This window comes from Aulonocara sp. 'chitande type north' Nkhata Bay, linkage group LG19, assembly GCF_057382095.1.
Source record: "Aulonocara sp. 'chitande type north' Nkhata Bay isolate Kocher_YH1m ecotype deep benthic linkage group LG19, A_spYH_male_GT1.1, whole genome shotgun sequence".
Classification (NCBI taxonomy): Eukaryota; Metazoa; Chordata; class Actinopteri; order Cichliformes; family Cichlidae; genus Aulonocara; species Aulonocara sp. 'chitande type north' Nkhata Bay.
The window spans coordinates 21,695,601-21,722,263 of record NC_141362.1 but is presented as its reverse complement, the minus strand read 5'-3'; the positions used below and the strand labels follow the sequence as shown (position 1 = coordinate 21,722,263).

At 39.4% G+C, this 26,663-nt stretch overlaps 1 protein-coding gene across 2 annotated transcripts; it reads right to left on the bottom strand.

Moving 5' to 3' along the window:
* Nucleotides 1-3: 3 nt before the first annotated feature.
* slc7a14a (solute carrier family 7 member 14a) lies at nt 4-26,460 on the bottom strand. 2 transcript variants are annotated; one of them, XR_015126363.1, is made up of 11 exons: nt 26,333-26,460; nt 13,875-14,400; nt 13,296-13,532; nt 10,051-10,268; nt 9,762-9,908; nt 7,871-8,079; nt 7,636-7,783; nt 6,216-6,711; nt 5,868-6,104; nt 4,374-4,742; nt 4-3,074 (listed from the first exon to the last, which is right to left on the bottom strand). XR_015126363.1 is itself a non-coding variant. In XM_086274519.1 (10 exons), exons 2-10 carry the CDS (start codon nt 14,179-14,181, stop codon nt 4,444-4,446), a joined length of 2,298 nt encoding a protein of 765 aa, XP_086130645.1. In that variant the 5' UTR covers nt 14,182-14,400; nt 26,333-26,460; the 3' UTR covers nt 4-4,443. The 2 variants fall into 2 exon arrangements, 1 of the variants encoding a protein (XP_086130645.1); XM_086274519.1 differs by having other exon boundaries at nt 4-4,742.
* Nucleotides 26,461-26,663: the final 203 nt, after the last annotated feature.

Sequence of the window (26,663 nt, the reverse complement as noted above, 5' to 3'; positions counted from 1 at the left end):
CTGTTTTGTAATTGCAATAACTAACTTTCATTGTTGCATGGAAGCAATATCAACAACTCAGCAAAAACAGTGCACCCAGGAGCAAATTAACCACACATATGGAAGAAACCTTTAAAAAACAAAAATTAAAAACAATTACATTATACAGCTTTGTGCCAAAATATACAGAAGTGAAAAGGAATAAAATCTGCTGTTGCAAGAGAAGCCAATCTCAACAAGTCCAACACACACTGACTGGACGCTTGGCCACAGTGAACACAGAGCACAGGAAGAACATGGCACACCTTCTCCAAGACTAAATAAACAAACAGTAACTGACTTTAAAAGCAACAGAGGCAATCTTTGATTTTGTGTGTAGTTTACCATTTATAGAATCGTATTAAAATAGTTTCTGCGTGTTTTCTCTTATTAGTTATTAGTATTCTTACTCCTAAACCACCTATAGTCGTATTGACGTCTTGAACAACCATTTGAAAAACCTTCAAAGGAAAATATTAACGTTTATAAATGAGCCTTTTCATTCTAGAGAGACTATGGCTGTTAAAAATATATTTTAGCAGTTTCTCCCAGGCCTCCTTGTGATTAAACAAAACCACAGACAGTGAAGACTGATAACTCCACCCAACTCTGCTGTGTACACCTTCCCGAGGAGGATCCGTGAATGGGAAACAGCTGTAGAAAAATACCTTTCTTTTAGTTCACTCCTCCTATAGTGTTGTACTTTTCACCGCATCGTGTCGTTGCAGAACAGATGCATCGGATTCTACACTAATACTTTAAATATTAACGAAATACTAGCAAAAATTCAGAAATTATCCTTTATACCAATGACCAAAGTCACTTTAATAAAAGAAAAATCTGTCTGCTTGTGATAAAGTAGCTTATTAGAAGAGAAGAAAAAAATTTAGCTCTGTTTTTTTCTCAGGTCTTCACTCTGAAGAAACTACAGCCTTCTGTACGTGAAAAGTAAACAAACATTGTGGACTTTGGCTTGCAGAGGTTGTGGTTGAGAAGATGGACAAAGAGGAAGTAGGCATATTGTAAGTGCTTGAGGAAGGATGTGAGAAGAGCAACCCACATCAGTGTGTTTGCTACATGTACTCCTTCTTTTTCAAATGGAGTCCTGGTTCTCATACCTGGGCAAGGAGATATCGTATATAATATTCCTTTAGCTCTTTCATTTAACATAGTATTGAGTTATAAAGTAAAATTCTGGGTTCCCATCAGAATAGAAAATGCAGCAAAGTGCAACAAATGCACAAAATCATCCTGTAGGATAGTGGTTTTATTTAACCTATTAAATTGTTAAACATTAGTCCTTCCAGAGCAGAGAGGCCAACGTTCCCAGGTATAAGAATTAAGCCTGCATTTGGTTTGGTTTAGTGTTCCATTACAGGTCATTGCGATCAGTCACCGCATGCAAGTACAACATGTATAGTCTGGGCCTCGTGCATGACAGCATGCTACACATTCACCAGACGATCACACTGAGGCGCAGGCGTAGACCACAAACACACATCGCACACACATACAGCACATGCATTCGCACAGTTTTTATACACACACGCAGATCAGATAATATAGAAAGTCGGCTGTACAGTCCAGTGTGAGAGGAATGGCATCGCCTGAATTTACTTTTTTGTTTTGGCTGAGCTATGAATGCAAAGCTGTTGGATTCTTTTGGCTGAGTTAGGAAGTGATCTGAGTGGGTATTTTGGCTCAAAAGTACAAAATGAAAATATGTTTAGATGTGTGCGAGACTTAATGTGCAAATGCTTTTCCAACTGTATCACCTAGAATAATGTTTATATTGGACAATTCTGCAAAACTTTCTATTATTTTTTCCTGTGCCAACCGTAAAAAAACTGCTATAAAATATCAGTTGTTCTAACATCCATGGCTGGAACTTACAGTGTGGTTTAATGTAATATTGTGGTCGTAAAATATGATTCCCCCCCTCAAGTCAATAACCCAGTCACATTTCCATAAAAGATACTAAAGTCATGACCTTGGCAGACTACATAGGCTTCACACTCAACTGCAACTAAATTCCAACTCCCTAAACTTCCACTTGCCTGCACAGCATACTGCTCCGTGCGCTGGCTACCCGCAGAATCATTCAATATGAACATAAATCCCTGTGTATATGGAGTTGGTATAATCTCTTCAATGGACATCACCAAAGGGCCTGTTGATATAATAATTATTTTAATTTATTTTTTCATTTTTGGTTTGTTTTATTTTTGTTTTCTTGTTTTTTGGAATGTGTATGGTTGTGAGGGGGGCAGAGGTGGGGTGGGGGTATAGCGTGGCATCCTTAGATTTAGTGCATTAGACAAATAAGGCTTCCCTGGAAGGGACTGATGCAGCAACAGGGGCAAAAGGTACAAGTAGGACAATCAGGGCAGACAGCAGCAGCAGCTATATAGAAGAAGCACCCCCCACCTATAAGGGTGGGGGGTGCTTTGGTTGATGCCAAAATCAGTTATAGTGCCATGAATGGATACATTGCACAATCCCTTCAATGTAAAGCACTTTGTATTCTCTTGTTTAAAAGTGTTTTACTCTTAAACATGCTTTGCAGTACATACTAATTATGAAATCCAACCCCTAACCTTGGCTGTAGCTTACTTGTCCTACATGTTAAACCACACTGGCTCATTATCTGATCCAGCTGATTTTCACAAGCTCTTCTGAGTGCACCAGCAATGTAGGTACAATGTGAAGAGTGGGACTTCAGCACAAGCTACATGCTTTAAAAACAAAGTAGGGCCAAATAGTGAGGTTCACTCATACCAGCTTGAGCCTAAGTGGGAGCAGGACCACAGGGAGTGTAGTAAACGCTCCAGTGACAAACCAGAAAAGCGATAGCGGACACCCTTAAGCGAAACAGGAGCTAATAGATCGACAGGCCATGAACAGATTGCTGTTACAAATCCTGACTGAAAACCAATCCTGGCTCTATCACTTGTGGCTTAAAGTGGATGACATGGCCCGATGGATATCAAGCCGAGGGTGAGGTGGCAGCGAGAGGAAGGTAGAGTTGGTTTGGAAGAAGAAAGGAATTGTGGAACCTTATAAAATGCAAAGAAGAAGAAGAAGAAGAAGGAGGAATTGAAGAAAGAAAAGGAAAGGAGGAAGAGGAAGGATTAGATTTCATTTCATTTGGTAAAAAAGAAAGCAAAAAGAACAGATGATCATAAGTCAAAAAACATTCTGAATGAATTTTAAATAAAATCGTAAACTTATCATGCAAAAAAAATCAGGAGAAAACATGACTTTCTTCAGAGTAACCATAGTGGTTACCAGTTAGTATTCAGCTCATTCTCTTTTGCTATCGACTACTCTCTCCTATTTTCCAATATACTGATGAGTTGATTTGTTGCAAGTGAATTCACGCTGAGCTTCATGCTGGGGAAGAGTGGGAAAATATATCTATACATACAGAGTAAAACAATCTGAAGAACACACTTTATACGAACACAAATATAATAACCCATGTAAAGGTGGATTTTGAGTGTACATGCAGTACACCCTCAAATACACACGCAGGCAAAATTAAAGTAGAAAACCGACATAATCAGAAACTCACGTACACATACAGTAGATGAAGGCACTATTGCAAGCAAAGTCCAAGTAATATTTGTGACAGAAAACATCAACACCCTTTCCCACATTCAACTCAGAATCACTTGGGCTAGATGTTCGGGGTCAGGGAAACATTTAAAGCATGAAATAACACTGAGGGTTAACTTTTTTTTTATTATTATTATTTTGAGGGTATGCACAGCACTTTTGCTTTCTGTTGAAAATTCCAAATGAACGGAGAAAACCAGAGCTGTCCACAGGAAGTCATTTGGGCTTGCCGTGCTGTCATCTAACCTTCCTGCCTGTCTGTTAAAACAGGATGGAACATGCTGATTCATCTGCCCTATCTCGTTGCCTTCTCCTCTATTGTATCTCGTAATTCCGAGAAATAAACAGTTAAGAAAATTGCTTAACAGACACTCTCATTTGGTTCAGAGTTCAAAGAGCCACATTGTATTTTATCTCTTGCTACATCTGCACTTTTTCTGTCTGGCCTTTCTTTGTGTGGCATGTGGATTCCAGTAAGTAATAACAAGAAAATGAGTCAAGACACTCACGACCTTGACATCTAAATTTCTGTGGAAGCGGGGGAGCCAGGCACGGTGGAATAAAGTGATAGAAAAGCAGTTCCACTGCCAACAAACAATCTAGCCCAAGAGTTGGACACACAAAAAAACACACATGCTGGCATGAACACGCACACACACACACACACACACACACACACACACACACACACACACACACACACACACACACACACACAGAGTCATTCGTGCACTCACATATTCTTCCCCACCCATCCCCCAGGCAGCAGACAAGGCAGTACATTCAGGGTAACGCAGAGTCAGTCCCTTAGAAATCCATTGGATCCTCCTCCGCGAGGCCATGATTGGCAATGGTTCTGCCTCCACTTTTCGATGGCATCCCATCATTTTCAGGTTTTGCCACAGGGGGCGAGGTTTGCCCTGATGCCCCGTCTGGCGCACCCCAGGCGTCAGTGGTAGGTGGGTAGAAATCATCTTCGAAGCCGCAGAAGCCTTCGTCAACACCTTGATCGTAGCGCTGGTAGGTGGAAGCATGCACCTCATTCTCTCTGGCTGTGATTTCCAGAGTACTATTCCACATGCCATAGCCAAAGTATATGAGCACACCTACAAGAACAGAACATGTTAATATTTTTCACACATACATAATCCAGTGGATCATATTTATTAGACCTTGGGGCATGATTTTAGTTGCTTAAATAAAAATACAGAAAAAAAGGAAAATCTCCATCAACCTAAAAGCTCTGTTGGACTCTCCTTTTCCTTTCAGCCGTATCCTTTTGGGGGTTGCCACAGCAGATCATTTGCCTCCATCTCACCTTGTCCCTAGAATCTTTTTCTGTAACAACAAGCATGTCCTCCTTCACTACATCCATGAATCTTGTCTTTGGTCTTTCTCCTTTCCTCTTGCCTGGTAGCTTCATCTTCAAAATCCTTTGTCCAGTATACCCACCATGTACTGTGTACATGCCCAAGCTATTTCAGCCTTGCTATTGCGACATGAGCTGTCCCTCTGATGTCCTCATTGTTAATCTTGTCCATCCTGGTCACTCCCAAAGAAAATCTTAGCATCTTCATCCCTGTCACTTTATCTTAGGCTCCTGAAGTTTTGTCAGTGCCACTGTTTACAAACCACATATCAAAGCAGGTCTCACTACCTTCTTGTAAACCTCCCCTTTCACTCTTGCAGCTATAAAGGCAAGTTAAAAATAGGTGCTCAGATAGATACAACTGAGGCAGGAAGGAAAAGGAAAGTTAGATGCCCCAGGTCTTCCACAATAAAACAAACAAGAAGTCACACACAGTCTGTTCTTTATTGGTCACAAAATTTAAATTAAAAAAATAGTTATTTTTAATTACTCAGTCGTTACACTAAGTATCAACTGTCATGAGTCATTGCTTACAGTGCAATATTTTGGTTGGCTTTTTGTTTCACTGCTATATTGAGATGGAAGCAGCCAGTTTTCATATAAACCATTGCCAAACATATATACATTACATTCTATAATTATATTGAATTATTTTCATGCATACAACATAGAAATAATTTAGCAACCAACCTGCATAGTGATTAAACACGACAAAACTAAAACAAAAGTCTCATTAAGTTCCTGCTTGTCCTTCTACATGACTGACAGGTGTGGAACTGACTAAATAAAAGCATTATCTTTTCTCTTTCCGAATGTTTTAAAGTTAATTTAAAAGCAAACAAATAAAACATCATTTACTTACCCACGAGGCACCAGATTGAAAATCGTATCCAGGTGATTGCAGACAGTTTGAGCATGAGGTAGATATTAACCAGCATGGCTGAAGCAGGTACGAAGGGCACACAGGGTGCCATGTAGGGAAGTCGCTTAGGATTCTCTGGTTGTTGCAGGATGATGATGACTAATAGGGCAATGATAATGATGAAGACGATCAATAGCAGCAAGGCCCACCAACGACCCTCCCCAATAGTGCTAGCTCCTGAAAGGAAGAAATAATTCATTCAATTCAGTTCAACGCTTTTATTATTTGTTGACCAATCTGTGCCTGAATCATACAAATGTGAGTGTGAGTTTGTTAACTTGTTCTCACCAAAAATTATGAAGGAGCAGAAAGCAAAAATGAAGATGAAGAGCAGCAGAACACACACAGTGACAGTTTTCCCCGTTGCTGGAGTCGGTCTATCCATTTTTCCCGGTAGGCCCAGTCGGATCCTCAAGGTGTAGTAGCGTGGTCCAATCAGCTTCTTTAACCGCCGGGACAGGCCACCTTCTGATTCTTCTGCTTCAATACCAGTAGTCATATCCACTGTACCATAGTTAGGGTGATTGGCCGTGTATGCATTTTTATCTGGTTTGCCAATCAGCATCTCATTGTCACCCAGTGAAGGCAGGTTTTTGGCTCCGCAGGTGTTAGTGGGCGGACCGCCATACTCATCGGCCTCGCTGGTTGGTGAGCAGGCGTCTTTCTCACACTCAGCCAGAACGCCTTCCTTCCTCTTTTTATTCTGCTCCTCAGAGAGAAAGTTCACGAAACCATGGATGTCTCCCTCAGGTTGGTAGCGTAAGAGAAGCACACAGAGACTCACCTGCAAAACACATGTCATTTATAAACAGGAGCTCCATCACAAAACCATTTTTAGTAGTGACATTCCCATTCCACAGGAATTGTGTGGATGTTTTATTTCAAAACAAACAGCTCAATAATTAGTTTTTACAAAAACTGACTGGTTCATAAATCAGTGACTCATTATTATCTTAGTTAACTGCTTACCATCTAACTAGTGTTGTGCAGCCATGGGTAGAAGGTAATCTTTAGAGCCTGATAAACACATGCCCACATGTCTTGTACATACTGGTGACTCTGTTAAGATTTGTTGTCTATGAACACATACAGCTATCCTGTTATCATAGGAAATCATGCACTAGAGAGATTATTTTTCCTAGCAAGGTATCTGTTATTGTGTGCAGTATTTCATAGCTCCTTTAAAGAGCAGTGCTTTTTTGTCAAATCTGAATGTATAGCTACTTAGGAGAAGAAACACCAATCTTTCTGTTTTCAGGCTATAAATTTCTTAGAGTTGAGATGAAAGCTGAGCAACGCATCTTCACTTAGTTCTTATAAAACAATTGTTGCTGGATTATGGATGCCCCCTGGTTACAAAATACTGTGAATTGATCTCTGTAAGGCAGTGTAATACAGTGAGATTGTGGCTTTGTATTGTTCTGCTTAGCAGTTGTTGCTAGTATGTTTGTTTAGACATCCTTAAATACATCTCAAGGGCTTTATCCAGATATATTAAATGCATTCAGTTCAATTCAGTTCAATTCAATTTTATTTATATAGCACCAAATAGCAACAGTTGCCTCAAGGCACTTTATATTGTAAGGTAAAGACAATCAGATGCCCCTCAATGTGGAAGGAAAAACTTCTTTAAAGAAAATTGATCTAAATAATATTGAGAGTAAGCTTCATGATGTACATGTTTCCATTATTATTATCCAACACTCACCAGGGTATAGGCCAAAAGCGTTCCTATGGACATCATCTCTATGAGGTCTCTAAGGCTGACCAGGAGGGACAGCAAGGAAGCCAGAAAGCCTGAAACCACACAGGCTACAACAGGGGTCTCTGTGTAGGAAGACACATGGGCCAGGAACCTATAAAAAAGAGATGAGATGAGACTCATATGCAAACATCATTAAGAATGACATATAAATAAAAATGCAAGTACAGTGTGAACTAACTTAAAGAGCAGGCCATCTCCTGCCATGGCATAGATGACCCTGGGCATGGGGAACAGCGAACCCAAGAGGGATACAGTCAGTCCAGCTATAGAGCCTACCGCCACTATGTACTTTGCGAACATACAACCATGCATGGCAAACATCTCCATCAGTGGTGCATCCTCATCAATTTCATTGTATGGTACCATCAGTGTCAGAATCACAGAAACCTGGAATAAAAAAAACAAACATAGTGTTGATTATTACTAAGAAATCTTTACTGCAGTTCTCACCATAAAATCAAAATCTCATCATGAATCTATTAAAGTACAGAGAAACTTTAATACCAGTGTTAACAAGCAGAAATATTAGATTTTTGCTGCCAGAATTATAGTGTATTAATGCTGCGGGATGATGCTGCAGAAAAGAGACTAATTCGACTTCTTGTGGAGGCTCTTCTCAGAGTAACTCTGTAGAGCCTATAGTCACATCAACATTTAGACCCTAGATACTAAAAAGAGTTGAGCTACATCCTTAGAGCTTAGTTTTGCTTAGCTAATATGCTCAGCACAGAGCATGCTCCATCACATGCAAAGTGGTCATTACTCGTGCCTCACTCAATATGTGTGTCCCTGTGTCTGATGTGTGATATCATGCAGAGCCATCTGTCACAAATGCTGTGCTGCTAATCAGATAGATTTGCATCAACGGATTACAGAAGGGGAGTGATAATAATAAAAAGCACTAACCCCTTACAGAAAGGAAGTTAACATCCATTATTTACTGTATGAAAAGACTGGCTAACACTGTGTGTGAACCAGTCATAAGGGGGTAAAGTAATCTAAAACAAATCTACAACAACATATTTGCTTAGAGCACAAATCCGATCCCAAAATGTATTTTTCAGTGTCCCCTTCAGCTCACAGTCGGCTAAGTTTAGTTGGCAAATTCATATTACCCATCTCCAGAGCAAAGGACTTCCCAGAAAAAATAATCAGCACAATTCTCTCCCTTGCTGCTCATTGCCCCAACCTAAACTGAAGACCACAGTATTGCAAGGCCGTACAAGGATAGATATGTCATCACTAACAGTGAATGAAAAGCTCAGAAACTGACAAACAAGCATAAGTTTGCCTTGCAAACTCTTTGATTTAAATGTACTGCAAAAATCAATGTCACACACACACACACACACACAAAAAGATGTGACAGGTAATGTGTTTAAGCTGATTTCTGAAGATTGAACAGCAGCAACCACGGGATCCTCACAGCAGCAGAAAAGTTATTCCAAGCAGCCTACAGTGAGTGAGATCAAAGAAAGGTGGAGATTAGAGAGAGGCTGGTGCATAGGAGAGCGATGATGTGGAGGAATAGATGTGACTGTGAAAGAGAGAGACAAGGATTTCAAAAAGAAGCACTCGAGTTTTTGAAGTTGATGCAATCTTTGCCACACAAAATGCTGAAAAACATCTTATATCTGATAGGCTGCTGTTCCACAGCACCCATAGCAACAACCATCCAGCACACATTATGTAATCAGGAAAGCTGTACGGGCTGTAAAGGTGGAGATCATAGATTAGATATACACCCACAAATTTGAAATACAGCATCTTCATATTTATTCATTCCGTGTATTGGAAACTTGTCAACATTTGGGGGAGAGCAGGCAGCTGAAGCTAAAGCTGAATTTCAGCACATGATAAGTGATCAATATTCTTTAGGTTTATAATTAAATTAAGTCATTTTACAAAATATATCAACGGAAACCACCATAACATGAATGACGCTCTACTTTGTTATACACAAAACTATTAGTGTGAATAACAATAGATTTGTCGATTACTTAACAATAGATATATAAAGAATAGAGTGGTCATGTTTGTTTATGCAATATGTTATAAAGCTAACTCACAGAGACATAGGCAGTGAGGCAGGTGATGAGTGAGGCGGTGATAGCATAGGGGATGGAGGTGTTGGGACTCTTGGCCTCTTCTCCTGTTGTAGCAATGATGTCAAATCCAATAAAGGCATAGAAGCAGGTGGCTGCACCCTGCATCACCTGCAACACAGAGGAAACAGAGCTGATGGATGTCCTAAAGAAAACAACCAAACAGCACAGATACCCTGCTGATGGTAGGGGGGTTTCTGTTTGTTTGTTTGTTATTTATTGTGTGTGTTTATATATACATTCGGATGCATACCCCTGACCAGCCGAAAGGCAGAAATCTCCCCTCGTCCCAGTTCTCCCCATTTACAAAGAACAGGCCAGCGATCATCATGAACACCCACACTATAAGGTTGATGACGTTCAATGCGTTGTTGAAACCAACAGAGTTCTTCACTCCCAAAGCCACTATCACTGTCACCAGCAGTGCTATCAGCAGTGCCAGTAGGTCTGGGTAGGACTGTTCTCCTTTACCTGGAGAGGAAACAAGCATGCTTGAATACACAGAAAGACATAAAAGTGCTGTCACCCTGTGGCGCTGAAGATGAATATATCCATTTTCCTGTGTGTTTGGCGTAAAACTGTTTGAGTAAGTGCTTTGTTATTTTTTCAAGAAAATACTAAATTGTCAGAACAAGAACAAGTCCTCTCACAGTTAAGCAGGTTTCTCAGAGAAATGTTTTTCGTTTTCTTATTTTGTCTGATTAACGCCAAATTAAAAAGAAAAGTAGAAAATCCTCACATTATTGGTGCTAGTTCCAAAGCGCTGTCAAATCAGTTTAACTAAATATAGTTTTTTATCAGAAGTACACATAAAGTACAATCATTAATGGGATAAATGTCAATGCAAATTTGGTCTTTTAATAATTTCTCTGAATTTTTCTTTTTCCAGGGTCGAATAATTGTACAACATACATCTAAAATCAAGAACCGGGTTCAACATTTTGAATTCATTTTGGATTTTCTGTAATCCACACAGGGTCAAACATACAACTTCAAATGTACCACTCTTCACCTCAACCCGACACTTTTAGTATCAATCGACAAGCCTCTGGCATAATTCTGGCTGGATATTTAACTACTCTTCTTGGCAGAATTGGTTTCCTGGCACCGGCCCGGCTTTTAAGCATAGCACACACATTTTCAGAAGGGCTGAGAGTGGGGCTTTGGGAAGGTCATTCCAGAAGCTTAACATTAGCCTGCTTTATCCATTCCAAAACCAGTTTTGATCTATCTGTTGGAACACCCATTTGTGTCATCTAGCTATTGATCTGAGGTGAAGTTGATGGATTTTGAGGAGAAGCATAAAGAAGCTTCTTGCTTCTGTATCATTCCATCCATTTAGTGCATTGTACCAATACAATAGTGGCAGAGATGCAGAGCATGTTCATAGGTTTGAAAGCCTCATCTTTACTCCTCCAAACATAACTCTTGTCATTGTGGCCAAATAGTTCAATCTTTGTCTCGCCTGACCATCAAACCTTTCTCTATAAGAAATTTAGCTTATCCATGTGGGCAGCTGAAAATTTAAGTTGAGCCTAAAGGTGTCAACTTTGGAAAAGTGTCTTTTCAAGGTCATCACCATTTCAGTCCATGGCGATGTAACTGTTACCCTGGTATTCCAGCAGTTTCCAGTTCATGGCAGGCTTAAGTGGTTAAGGCCTCAGTGGTTCCTGGCTTGCTCCACATGTCTTAACCAATTTTCTCTCATCTGAGGGTGACAGTTTGGACCTTTTTTTCAGACTTTGACAAAGTGGTGGCCCATCTGAATAACTTTACTTATGTACAATTATTTGAAGTGATGATCATGGAATCTGTCACGAAAGATGTTTGACGTACAATTATTCTTACCAAGAGAAAGAACCTCTCATCTAAGAGATTACTGAGAACCCACATAGACAGAAACTGTTCAAAGTAATCATTAAATGCTCAAACTTTCCACGATATGAAATCATGTCCATGATCACTCTATGTAAACATTTGACCACAACTATTAATCAGAATAAATAATCCCAGACTAATTTGTTGTTTCCAAGAGTTTCAGCCGCTCTCATAGAGTATGTTGGAGTATGTGTAGATAATTATCCAAGGGTATTCCAGTGAATTCATGTGTAATTCACAGGACATTCCCCAATGGTCCAATAAAACACCCAAAGCCATGGTTTAATAAAAAATTGAACTTTCCAACTCTGTTTAATTTCTTGGCAACAGAAAGTTGGAAACACCTTTAGATTTGGCACATCAACTGAACTATTTTTGTAAGATAAGTCGTCATAGTGAAGTACTGCATTCCTAAATTAGATTCACCCCACCCAGTTGACCATTACGGCAACAAATTTTTAGATGCACATGTTCCACAAGAACTCAGCCTGTGTGTATTTGGAAATGAATGAGATATATTTTAGTTAGATTTCACATTTTTTCCCCTTGGGTGTGGAGAAACAATCATTTCTCTCCAACAGGAAAAGGAAACATCAGCTTTCCGTGATCATTTGGAACGGCTGGCCGTGACACTTGTCATGTGATCACTACCATCACTTTTTCAAAGGCTAACAGGAAGCAACTGATGAGGCAGTGTCAGCCAGATAGAAACATAGCTGGCACACACATCAGCTGGAGCATTGCACAAGATAAGCAGGCATCCTCCTCATGGTAAGATTATGGAAAACTGTGTTATATAGAATTCAAGTTGATGTGCCTGCTTTTACTTTCCGTGACAGTATGACTTCCAAGATAAGCTGCATAATATTCTTTGGATGTTCCTGGGAAAAATTAATTGGTATGGTTTGAATGGTTTCTGAGATAATGTAAGCATTTTTATCTTGGTGTTTTTATTAAAATGTGAAAGATGTGTTGTGATTATCAAGGCAATGGGAGATCCTTTGTATGATAGAAATGGCGCTGCGCTTCTATTCCACACTGATAAAGTAAATCATGACTCTTAGGAGCAAGTCGTGTTAGTGTGCAAATACGGAAGCAGAGCAAAGGCTGGATTTATTAAATGTACTTCTCAAAGTCTAAATGTCAAAGTCTGTTCAAGACCTCAAAGAGGAAGTATTTGTCTTAACTACAACTACAGCAAAAGGAACAGAGCTCTGTCTGACCTTCTGAGGAGAGTGGGGAGGGAGAAAAAAGATAACATCTCTCCAAAAGTCACTTGGGTCAATGCATGTTTTTACCATTAAAGCAAACATGTTTGACAGCTGAACCAAAACAACTAACTGTAGCTGATTGCTGATAAGATGTCGATTCTAAATGAATTACCCTGCTTCTTAATGCCTTTAAAAATGTGCCTTCAAGAAAATTATCTCACAGGTGATTTCTAAGAAGCACTTTGGCTTCAGTTCCCTGAAATATTGTAAATATAACACTGAAAAAAGCATTCACAGTAAACCTGCAGTACTTTACACAGTACTTGAATGAATTTCAATCCTGAGAAAATTAGAACCAGAGAGAAAATGTATCAAAGCTGTCATAGCACTGCATCTTTGTGTTACTTACCTAAGCCGTTGAGTGTTCCAATGTGTGAAATCATAAAGTTACTGATGGTGTGATTGGCCAGTGAGTCCGCCATGCTGCTGAGAGCTGACGCCCCCGCTGCTGTGCCAATCAGATATTCCAGAATTAAGTTCCAACCGATGAAAAAAGCCACACACTCCCCCACTGTCACATAGCTGTATGTGTAGGCTGAACCTGTGGTCTTAGGCACACGGACACCAAACTCTGCGTAGCATACTCCTGTGGGGGAGACAGGAAGAGGAGTACAATATAGACACACATAAATTCAGACACATATCAGTGATTTGACTGCATTATCACTAGAGTGAAAGGCTGAATTGAAACTATTGATATGAGCATTAAAGTATATTTTACTATCTCTTGAACCTATTATAGCTGTGCCCCTGTAATGTCATTGCCCTTGTAATAATTACATAGGTATTAAAAGGCTTTTCAAATATATCTTACCAGTTTAATGGTAATAAGAAGGACAGCAACCTTTATACTGCGGCTATTGTCCCCTTGGTATTTATGTGATTAGAGAAGCCTTGCATAAATGAGCATGCATAGCTCTAGTCTCACCTGACAGAATGGAGGCAACAGCAGCAATAATAAAGGACACAATGACCCCAGGGCCAGCCATCTCCTTGGCGACCAGTCCAGAGACCACATACATCCCCGTCCCGACGCAGCTGCCCACACCCAGCGACACTAGGTCCACCGTAGACAAAACCCGGGCCAGTCTGGTTCCATGTGAGCTTGTACCCGATATGGCTGAATCTAACATGGACTCCACAGGCTTGGTCCTGAGGACACGGGATGCAAAGGTGTTCCATGTCGACCCCCACTGTATCCTGCGAGGATCCAGCTTCCCTACCAGACCACTCATATTGAAAGCCAATGGGGAGTAGCGGAAGATACTGTTTGACCAGTGTTTTTCCTTAAGTTCTGTGAATGAGTTCTTCAAGAAGATGTGCAGATGTGAGGAATTATTCCTAATCCAAATAAATGAAGAAAATCTGATTTTGTCTTGCAGTCCACGCCTCTGTTTTCAGGCTCAGTAGAATGCCACGTCAGTTTTTCCCCACATAGTGAGAGAGAAAGTAATCTGAAAGACACAAGAGGGATAATTTATTTTTACAGCATTTCACAGCCCATTGCCTACTATTATTCATCTGACACAATGCTTATTTTGGAGTATGCATGCCAAGACATATTAGTTCAAAAGGGGAAATGTATTACAAGTTTGTCCACAAATGAGGTGTACCTGAATGAGGAAACAGCTAATTAGAAATCCTCTCCCCAAAGCCATGTCGCTATAGTAGCAAAGCTCATTAGTGACAGCCCTAATGACATTTTATTTTGTTTGTAAGGGGGAGAGATAGCAATATTAAACCTTGGCAAAACCTCTTCTGTTGTGTTTGCTGATAAATAACTGTAGAATCAGAGGCAATGTACTTCAACTACAACATCTTCGCCATACTTAACGATCACTCCATTAAAATTCAGAATGAAATCTTTAACACGTTTATTTACATTTTACTCTCATGTGAAAATAATACTGGGGTCTTTTTACATAATTATTTTTAATTTATTAGCCTGTGTTTTCACATAAATAAATGCCATATTATATGATGCATTACTTCAAAACAAGCTAAAAAATATTACATGCAAAGCCATGGCAATCATAGGGGCTGAATGTTTTTTTTTCCTTTCAGTATAAGTAGAATTTATCAGAATAATTCAAATGCAACTATGTAAATTCCTAGTGCTGCTGTAATGCAGGTTTTCCTGCCACGTTTAAACAAAGCATTAGCTGAGTCGAGTGAGTAACAGATTAGAGATGCTGTTGAAAAGAGAGCTATTAAAGCCATCAATTGTAGCCGAGTCCACCTCTGTCTCTCTTAACAGCAATGAACTAACACTCACCATTCATCTACTTTAAACAACAAATTCAAGTTACTGAACAAACACACTTACATTCAGCAGACCCACACTGCGCGCCCTCAACTATAACATAAGCCACTCAAATGATGACTGCAATTACTCAGCTATTTAACCAGATAGAGTGGGGCTGCTATTGTCACTGCACTTAGTGGGTGTATTACATGTGCAGCAGTATAGAAAGCTTAAAAGGTGATTCACTTTGAGCATGGTGGTTAGCTCTGGGTGGGGCGGTACCTCTTAAATTCTGACAAAAGGGATTTTCCTTAATGGAGCTGGTATGAAGCCCTGTAGTTATAAATGACGTGCAGAACCCTTCTGAAATTAAAATTCAGAAATTTCCAGTCATAACCATATATAATAATTTACGTTTAAGAGCATCTGATCAGTAGAGTTCTTACTCCTGGGCATGTAGATGAAATTCTGCTTCTATTCTGTATTTGCACACACATTCTAACAAAAGTTTTTATTGCTCTTCAGACATAAAATGATGACATCTTATTCAATTATCGTAGATTACTGCAATAAAAACTCATTTATTCTAGTGCCATTTATGTTTTATATGAAAATGTACTTAAATGAATGACGCAGTCACAAAATGTGACGCACAAGTGAGCTATGTGTTACAATCACTGGACAAACAACCTGATATTTGTGGAAACAAGATTTTATTTCCGTCATCTCATAGAAGCAATCAATAAGAAATAAGAAAATTTAAATTGAGCGTAATACTGCTCAATACTTGTGCGTGTGTGTGTGTGTGTGTGTGTGTGTGTGTGTGTGTGTGTGTGTGTGTGTGTGTGTGTGTGTGTGTGTGTGTGTGTGTGTGTACAGAAGACAGAAGAAGATGAACACATTAGGAGAAAAGAATGAGGATGATGAGCAGACTGAAAAACAGCAAATCTGGTTTCGTTAGTGCACTAAGCTTTGATCACCTGGCTCTGCTTTGTCAATCAATGTGTGTGTATGTGCGGGTTCATGAGTGTGTGTGTGCGCCCGTGTATGGAACATGAGTGTCCAGACAAGCCAGCCAGACCTTAATACCTTAAATTTGAAACAATGATACCTATACATGAATTCAATCACATTCAGCCAGTTTCAAAAATGTCATAAAAGTGGCAGATTAGGAAGACATACGTTCCATTTTGTGTGTACTAGAGTAAGTGCCACACATAAACATACAACCTTTCATCAGTCTATATCTTTAATCAGATCATACAAGTGCTCTGCTTTTCAGAACATCTGCTCACTTAAATATTCTAGGCCAGTTTTCATTGATGATGACCACCACCTGTCCTGCATTGAGTGCGAGCTATTTGAACAGTCGTACTCTAGATCAACAAAACAGAGCCGCACAAAGCCCCGTGGCAGCAGGTGTTCCATCTGCTCTGGAAAAATGACTTCATCTTGCTAATAGTTGTTCCTGGGTTAAAGGTTTATGTGATAAAGTGTCCTGTTGATGTTCTCTGTGTGACCTTTTTATGGTAAAGAAATACACTTTGCTTTCTAGCAGGTGGCATGATGAATGGATCAATGAGAGTCTGTAACCAGGAGGCAAATTTCTGGATCACCCTATATAATGAAAACCAAAACCTCCCTCATTAGTAATGAGTGCATCATCACAGCATCCAAAAGAAAATCTGAGCACCTCTAACAGAGACAGACACTGCTGTTCTTCGGAGTACAGTGCAGAAGCTAAAATGCCAGTGGTGACACTGGCTACTAAATTATTTAATAGAGTGTGGTTGCAGGCAATACATTTTAGATTTTTGCCTATTATTTAAATATCTTTTCATCAGTTGATCTAATTATTTCTGTCACTGAACTGCAGGGGAAGAAATCTTGGAAATTAACACGTACGTATCAAGAAATGTGTAATGTGCACAACACAAAGAGCTAAAAGCATCGCTTTCGTCTCCCAGCATGGGAGGAACTGTTTCACACTCTAATGGATTTTTGAACTAGACACTTCTTTGTTCTTCTTCCATAATTTTACACGCTTAAACAAACACCCATTTGCGCAGATGTATAAAGATCAATAGTTAAATCCCTGTCATCATAATCACCACAGCCACCTCTAGCATCTTAACATTAGTGTGTTTCCTCTCCAGATAAGAGAGCTGTCAGAACATCTATACTTGTGTCTAATCAGCCATGACTAAGCTTGTTTCTGTGTCCGCCCCTGCCTGTGTCTGAATTAACTGGATGAATAACCTGATTGAGCTCTCATTGCCTTTACAGTAAGAGCTGCTGTGGTTTAATAAAGTTGAGAGCACTTCTAATTCACTCAACACTGACGTGGAAACCAGTCTGCAATGCATGGCCCTGGCCTCCACAAAAATTAGACCTGGCATGCTGCCCTGGCCCCATTCTCACATCCTGCAGACAGAACAGGAAGCAGTTCTTGGTAGAGCACCTGAGTCAGGGAAATTACAATTTTTGTGTGAGTTTGTTTTCCGTTTTATCACACACTCGATGTCAGTGTCACTGATGATTTGGATGTTTTTTTGAAAGAGAAATTAATGTAAAATACAAGTGAGCAAGTCTGTCACTTTGCAATTGCTTTTGTTTTAGCACAATTAGCAAATAGCAGTATATAAAAATGCTAAATTATATTTCATTTTAGCTTAACAAACGGACACACAAACAACTTATGTAAAAGAGAAAATATTATTATGCATAATTCATGTGTGTATGTGCATATCTCCATATTAGTGCCTCTCAGTATTAGGAGTTATGAGGCTAGCCTCTGTGGAGTGTTACACATCAGTGCTTAGAGCCCCATCGAGTCTTGAACACAATAATGTATTACTATCAATCACTATGACTAATAGCAAATACCCTCTTATTTAATCACAGCTAATTCCATTTAGTCATACATTATTATTAAATATATTCTGGTCTATATAAACCAGCTCTATTTTTCATGAGTTCCTATAGGTCTCGTACCTGGGAGCAAAGCTATTGTGCTAAAAGCACAATGACCCAGTCAGCAGATCAATAAATATCAGCAGTAACTGAAGGTTTTAACGTGGAAGTGGAAGTCCTAAATTCATTTTCCTCTGCATGGCTGATCTTGGTGGCAGTGTGGCTGATTTAGTGTCTTGGCTCCCCGGCCACAGTGTCCCTGTCTGACAAGCCTAATGAATCTGACATAAAAGAGAAATTGCCACCTGCCAGGTTGATTATGTTGTCTGGCTCATCAGTCACACTGTACCTATCCCTGTACGACCAAAGGCTGTTTTTTACTGTATACATGAACTTTGATTTTCTGGAGTTTCATCGAGCAGGAATATGCTAATATCATACATCATTTGTTTTATTTAATGTCAAACAAAACTAAATGACCACCAGTGCAATAGACACAGCATATCAATATGGTCAGTTCATGAGCAAAGACAAAGAAAACTGCACATGTGTTAAAATAACTAGGTAACACTCAATTCATGCTCCTCTGGTTTATATTGTAAAATAAACTGACTAAAGGTTTAAGAAGAGCAGATAAATATGGTTAATTTAAAGAGATTTAAACTTGGTGGTTCAATGTCCAGCAATGTTGCATCACAGAGAGAAGGTCCTGTGTGTGAATCCATCGGTCAACTGGTTGAAATTATATGGTTTTGGGGCCCAGTAGAGATCATGATCCAACGATGTTTGTTGGATTGATATCTACTAATTAAATTTTCAGTTCATAATAATACAATTGCCGACCCACTGTTTATTTTAGGCAGATGAAGACACATGAAAAATGTTTCTTTGCTTAAACACAGGATGAGACTACCTGGGGAAAAGGCGTCATCATTCATCAAGGGGTAAATAACATATTGTAAAGTAATGGTGCACACACAGTGCACAAGAGCCACTTAAGTACATATCTTTATTTGTTCATGCTGTTATGATATGTTTTATAAGCTATTTCATATGTAGAAACACATATAAAATGTATATAGCTCTAAATGTAGAGCTATATACATTCTGATCGCCTATATTTGAAGTGTAGACAACAGGACTATCCTAAGACTATCTATATTTTTGCTGTCTTGTTTACTTGGAAAAAACCACAGTAAACATTTAGCTTGACTTTATGGTAATAACTGATAAACTACATTTAGATCAAAACAATTTTTTTGGTGTTTGTTTTTTAGCATGTTGTATTATGTGTTAATATAAGTACGACTCACGCATCAAGATCTGGTTTAAGATCACTAAGAAAAGAGCCACCTACCATGCTTTTCTCATCTGTTACTACAGAAAAACTCTTATTCACGATTTTCTTATCTTTTGATTCTAATCTTGTGATTTTTAATATGTTAATTCATTCATAAAAATGTTATGATTATGGAGCACAAGACAGAATTAAGACAGACCGTGTGGCCTTGGAACTTGAAATGGGCTCGGCTCACAGTGTAAATAAACAGCATGCTCGTAGAAGATGCTGCTGAACCTTAATTAAGATTCAGGAAAACACAAGAAATCTGTGTCCAAGTGTAGATTGGGCAAAGATTTTCTTAAACAAGCCAAAAAAAAAAAACCACAACTAATGTACTGTATAAACCAATGAGTGGTTAAATGTCTCGAGGTTTCCAGGTTATGTATATAGTATCCACGTTACTGGAATTTCTATTCCTTTAGAGTACTGGAATCAATTTTTTGGCTGTCTCACAGGATTACTCTTTTAATGACTACCTGGACTATAATCGCTGCAAATTTTAACCATTAACCTTAAACCTGTTGAGGCATATTCTAGATTTCTAAGAAACCAGTAAACACAGGGAGGAAATGTTCCATTTCTCAGTCAACTTAAGACATATAATGCCTATCTATCAAAAGTTTACAGTGTGGAATCTCCTGGCACTAGTCCAAAAAGGTACAGACCAATTGCTCTGCATGACTGACCTGTCAGCTGGTCTGCTCCACTCACAGTTTGCAGTGCTACATCCTCATCTATCTTCCCCTAATGTAGCACAGTCGGGGCCTGGAGCCTAAAGCAAAATGGATCTGCTTCTACACTGCAAGATAAACAAAAACAGTGCTGTCATTCCCTCTGGCTCTGTGCTTAACCAGCCATATCAATGACATCTCTGTCAATGTGGCCTAAAGCCCTAAAGAAACAACAGGGCCATCTGACACACTCAGGGACTTACCCCAGTTGTGACTCCCTTAATGTTAAAACTTCAACTGAAGACCTGGCCCTAAAACTGGCTTGTTGATTCCGTGGCAGACTTTAGGCGTGCCCTGCTGAGTAATTCTTTGACAAATAACTCCAAAACCATGAAACGCTGGTAACACTCTGAACCAATGGGAAAGGAAATATTGCCTGTGGCAGCCAAATGATGCTTTTTCCTCACAGTATTGTCACTATATGTCCAATTTGCTAATCCCTCTCAAATCAAATCAAATCAAATCAAATCACTTTTATTGTCACATCACATGTGCAGGTACATTGGTACAGTACATGTGAGTGAAATTCTTGTGTGCGAGCTTCACAAGCAACAGAGTTGTGCAAAATATAATAATGTAAACAAGCAAAATACAAGAATGGCTACATCTGAAACTAATAAATATATGTACAATATATAATAGTATATGCATTTCTGGATGTGTATACTAAATATTTTTCTACGTGTGTGTGTGTGTGTGTGTGTGTGTGTGTGTGTGTGTGTGTGTGTGTGTGTGTGTGTGTGTGTATACACATATTTTACAAATTAAATAGAGTGAACAATAAATAAAATATACAAAAATATACAAATATACTCCCAACTGTGTCCAGGATTGTCACTCTGTAGTTCCTCAGTCAGAATTCTATATCACTGACAATACATCTATCATAAACCATGCCTTTAACACAACCCTCTCTAATCTCCACATTTCCTTTCTGATATATTCCCGTTTCAGCTCCGACAGTGCAGAGAATTGTTTGTCATCTCATACCGCTCAGCACTAAATGAATGTAGCGCCTGTTGTGTGCACTGCTCACCATGTCGAAACAGTCCTCTGCCAGTTGACAGTCTTTTATATTTCGATTCCACTTTCACCCGTTCGACCACTCCACACTCCCAGGTGTATTTCATCCCCTTCTCTCTCTGGCAGTGTTTCTCTGACTTCTTTCAAAGGAAAGCCTTGGGGTACTTTCCCAAAGAAAGCAAATGGATAAATTGAATTGACCGAATTAGTGGAAAACAACCTTGCATTTTAAAGTTAACACACGAATAAATGCCAGATTCAAAGTTAAACAAGACTGAATGATGTTCTGTGCTTTGTTTTCTTTGACCTTTCTTAATGGTCAGTGGTGACAGTTTTGAACAGACCAATGCAATTTTTGAGGAGTGACTGACTTGATATTGTAAAAAAGCGAGACAAACTGAGTCAAATTAATACATTTATAAGCATTTAACTAATGATCTTTCATTTGTTTTTGGGGTGAACATTTATTTATGAAATACATCATATTGAGGAATACATTTCTGACAGCATTGTATTAATATCGTTTTATAATATGGAGCTATTTTCAGAGATCTTTTTTACATTCCTGTATTGCGCTACTATTGTCTCTTTGATGTAAAGATGCAAATATTAGGTTAGTTAACTGTTTCTTGTTGCTGTTTTCCAATATACCCTGGGCAACACTGAAATGAAGGGAAAATGAGGGGAAATAGGACTGTTCGGGGTAGAAATAGGACAGAGCCCCAGAGGCATCCAATCATTCCTACACAACCAATTCCACAGATTGAAGCTACTTTGTAAAGTTCCAAAATCATTGACTGCATTTGTCAGTGGAACAGAATGCCTTGGTTCACTATTTTATTGATTTTTTAAATAATGGGAGCCAATTGTTTTTTGAAAGGCAAACCTTGAGTGGAAGAAATGGGTGCTGTGTCTGAAAGTGGCAAATACATCAGTGTGTGAAGACTTTTTTATACAGATTACAAAACTGCATGATCCAGCCATTTATATTCATCAGCTACCTTTTAGCAAAGTGTTTTTCTCCAGCTTAGAAACATATGCTTAAGTGGCAGCTTTTAGCTTTAGTGTGATTCCGTACACCCATTTTTAGGAACGATCTCAAAATTGCAAGTGAAGCCTGTGAAAAGAAAAGTAGAAAAAGCCTATTTTTATGCAAATCTGCTCCTAAATAAGCAGTCACTTTCTCAAATCAGAGATCAGATAACATACTGGCCTTCAAGTCTTTTTTCTGTGTGTGTGTGTGTGTGTGTGTGTGTGTGTGTGTGTGTGTGTGTGTGTGTGTGTGTGTGTGTGTGTGTGTGTGTGCGTGCGTGTGTGTGTGTGTGTGTGTGTGTGTGTGTGTTCTGATTATATTAGCCTTTATGCGCAAGCAGACTCACTGACGTCAGTGCTGAGCAGCATCTCATAGAGGAAGGGTGATGGAGGCCATAAAATTAAGAGCTGATGTTTACGTGTCTGATTTTCTCTTGGTTAGTCACAGCTATATTTTACAGTATAGAAATTAGTACATCACCTATTCTAAAGAATCAATCTCAATAAATCAATTAACCTCTTATCCAATTCAGGTGTACCTGTACCTGTCATCTGTCTACTGCTGCAAAGAGAGAAAGACACTCACAGCTGCACCTACAGTCAGTTAAGAATTGACTGACCAACTGACTGTGAGTCATAGTACCTGGATACTCAGGCTAGCAAAGTGAGAGCACAGGGACTCCACATAGGCCGCAGCTAGCTCCTGGATTCAAATCCAGAACTCTATTGTTGTGTGCTTAACAGTGCATCACTGTGCTGCTCATATTCTATTCTAAAGTAGTTATTTGCAATATACCAGAAATATTTTGTGTTGAAGGCAAATAAAGATTTTAAAAATAAATATCAATTCCCTTTTTCGTATGTGTCTTGTATCTATCACACGCACACACACACTCACAACTCTTCTGTCAGCGCCTATTATTGCTAATAAAAATGAATGAGAGGCCAGTAGCATTTCATAACCTCTGCAGTAACATAGTTCCTGCCTGCATCTAAAGCCTTGAATAGGAGCAAGACAGTGTGGTTTTGAAATTGAAAATAAAACATATATTATTTATGTGAATGCAATATTTAGATTCAGGGGTTTCATTGCTGAAGCCTTACTACATCTGACACGACCAGCTAGTCTCTAGTTGCTCACTGGGGCAAGAGTCCGAAAGCTTTCGATTAATATTGCTGCCAAGCTGATATTACTAAGTCTGTTCGTTTATTTTGTTATCCCTTTTTTACTTGCACTTCCACACGTTTCAGCATTTGCTAGTTTTATTTAATCGATACTGAAAAAATGACAATTTGTTAGCCTTTGTCGATGCAGGACAAGAATCTTGGGAGAGAGCAGTGGGGAGACATGCAATAAATAGCCTCGGCGCACATATGAACCCACAAGCCTCTGAAGTGGCCTTAAGACATATGTGTCGCCTGCTCAACCCAGCTACAGCACCCGAAAATGGCAGATGAATCAAATATTGCATCGTCTAGGTTAAGAGCGCATTGTTAGTTTATGTATGCTGTTTAAAATTGTTTTAAAGTTGTTTAAAATTTGTAACACGAAGAAATCGTAACACATGAAAAAACCCATATGAGTTTATGAATGGTACCCTAAAGATGTGGCATCAAAAAAGTGTTTTCATTAGATTAGCATTATTACAAGCAGATACATTAAAGGCTGACAAAATAAATAGATAAGTAAACAATAATATACAAAATATTTTAAACACTTATTAAACGTACTACTTTACTGCATTGAAGGAACCATTTTTCTACCCCTTCTTTGCCACATCTCCAATATTGTTATCTAATAAAAGCTATTATCACATGTGCACTGTAGATATCGACTTCTCTAAACATTATCCAACGTATGCATGAGAATGCACATGTACAGAGCAGTCGTATTAGTAATCAAGCAGTCTTTGACATGTCAGCTCGCTAGTACAAATCTGTTTCAAGTTTATTGTGCCAATATGAGATCGATGAAGACAATAGTCCAGTGAAATCAGAGCCAAGTAATAGCCATCTTATATCCTTCTTCCTGCAAGTGCATCCCAACCCTAAACATTTTATTTCCAGTAGTGAGAACACATCTGAAGCAGACAGCCTCCTGCTGTGTCCTGTGATTCTTCTAACACTGTCTGGAGTTAAATTGTGAAGACAGCTAAAGACAGAAATGCTCAATAAACGTCACCAACAAATGAGTTGTGCCTTATCCTCTTCATTCAGCTGCAATTTCAATACATCTCTTCAACATGATAATATTCAGCCAGTGCAAAAGAAATATAAAAGGAGGGGGGTGCAGATGCCCCACTCTTGACCTTTGTTACTGCTAAAGTGCCCTTAAGCAAGGAACGACTGCCCCTCAAGCTTATGGTGTGTCTCTACATGTGACTTCATCCTCCAATGTGAGACCTGGATATCCTGGAGGCTGTTTGACAGAGTGTGTGAGGGATATGCAGACAGACATAGTGCAGTTGCTAAATTGGTCTGTTATATAATATTCTGCTTCTACTTCTTATTGTTGTTTTCACCAACTCAATCATCAGCATCACCATGGTTTTCATTTTCCTATCGGATGTCCATTCAATGGTTTGGATGGACTGCTTTTGACTTAAATGCTAGGAGCTTCTGAACGTTTACTGCCTGTCCAGCATAGATTTTTCTGTTTGAAATAATAAAGTATTAATTATTATTAATACTTTATTATTAAGCATTAATATTGATCAGATATTAATATTTATACATTTTTACTGCTTGATTCTATGGTAATCATCCCAAGATTTTTTGCTTATTGATACATCCTGAAATTCAGAGCAGTATCACAAACCCAAAAATCTGTAAAATAATGTGTGTTAAAAAGCAGTAATTTTGCAATGCCCACTGCCCTTTGAATTGCATAATTCCATGTTGGCAAATTAATTGCTTCTGTGTCAGGAGCATGCCATTTCAGAGAAAAACTCAGAGTGCATGCAATCACAACACCCGTTTTAAATGACAGAGTTACAACTGAAATCAACTTATCTTATTTCTGTGTAGCTGTAGCAGTAAAAGGCACCTGTTGAGCGATGACAGGGCCATCAAGCTTCAGCGTATTAGCAAGCCATCTGCAGACGACTGCTTTCAGCACCATGGACAGCACGACACCACAAGTGTGTTTTTTAAAGAATTAAGAGCAGAAAAATGAGACAAGGCCTTATGGCAAATGAGAGAGAAAGAATGAGAGAGAGAGAGAGAGAGAGAGAGAGAGAGAGAGAGAGAGAGAGAGAGAGAGAGAGAGAGAGAGAGATCTGGCCATGTCATTAGGGATTAGCCTAGTTGAACTGGTTGAAGCTTTAGTCCTCTTGTCCTCACAGACACACACATGAATCAAGTAACATAGTAGTTTGCTTTACTGGACAGACAGACAGACAGACAGATAGACAGATAGCTAGATAGCTAGATAGATAGATAGATAGATAGATAGATAGATAGATAGATAGATAGATAGATAGATAGATAGATAGATAGATAGATAGATAGAATGTCCACATGTCCAGCTTTATTTTTCCTACCCTGCCCTGATCATAAAGATCAAGTCTAACTCTAATTATGTAATCTTTTCTTTCTCCGACACACCCACTGAGCCAACAGTCTAGGTAATAACCGCATACATACTAAAAACTGCAAATGTTCTCAATTAAAGAACCCACCCTCTTTCATTTGGGTCCAAGTCGCCACTTTGTCTTGCCCTGTCCTCCTCTCGACCCTCCAAGCATAGCCTCCTGCAGCTCTAGTCCGCTGGGAGAAGCGATACCCGCCCTAAACTCTGCCTCCCCCCTTGTTTCTAACGCTCACCGTTAAGGTGACAGGACGGGACCATTGACCGACCATTCCGTCCACTCCGCGAAATCATAAACACACTCCCTATAGGAAAGACGCACGGTTTCCGCCACGTTATAATGCGCCATCACTCGTGAAAAAACTGCACAAAGGAAGACAACAAAAAAGGGTGGGTGAAGAGGAGGGGTGGATAGGTGATAAACGAAGGAGGAGGGTGGAAGGTGATCAAGTTTAAGATAACACGATGGCAAGGAGAACAAAGGGGAGAAAAGCGAAGGAAAAACACTCACTGTGGCACGGCCGGATTAGAGGATACCCATGTCGGATGCTGCAGTCGGTCACCAGCATCAGCAGCAGCATCTCCGGGCTGCGCGGTGCATCAGCGGCAGACAGAGCGGGAGGGAGGGTGAGGCTGATGATGTAAAAAGCTTTAAATCATTCAGGAGCCCGCTGCACGACATGTGACCGTCGACACTGTGTATTATTCATCCGGTTTATTTCCTGACCGGCCAAGACACCAAGCTGACCGGACATCACCGTTGCAGTCCACTACCCCCCCGTGACTTAAACTGATCCAGCCATGACACAAGGATTATCACTACAGTATGTATGAAAGAAAAA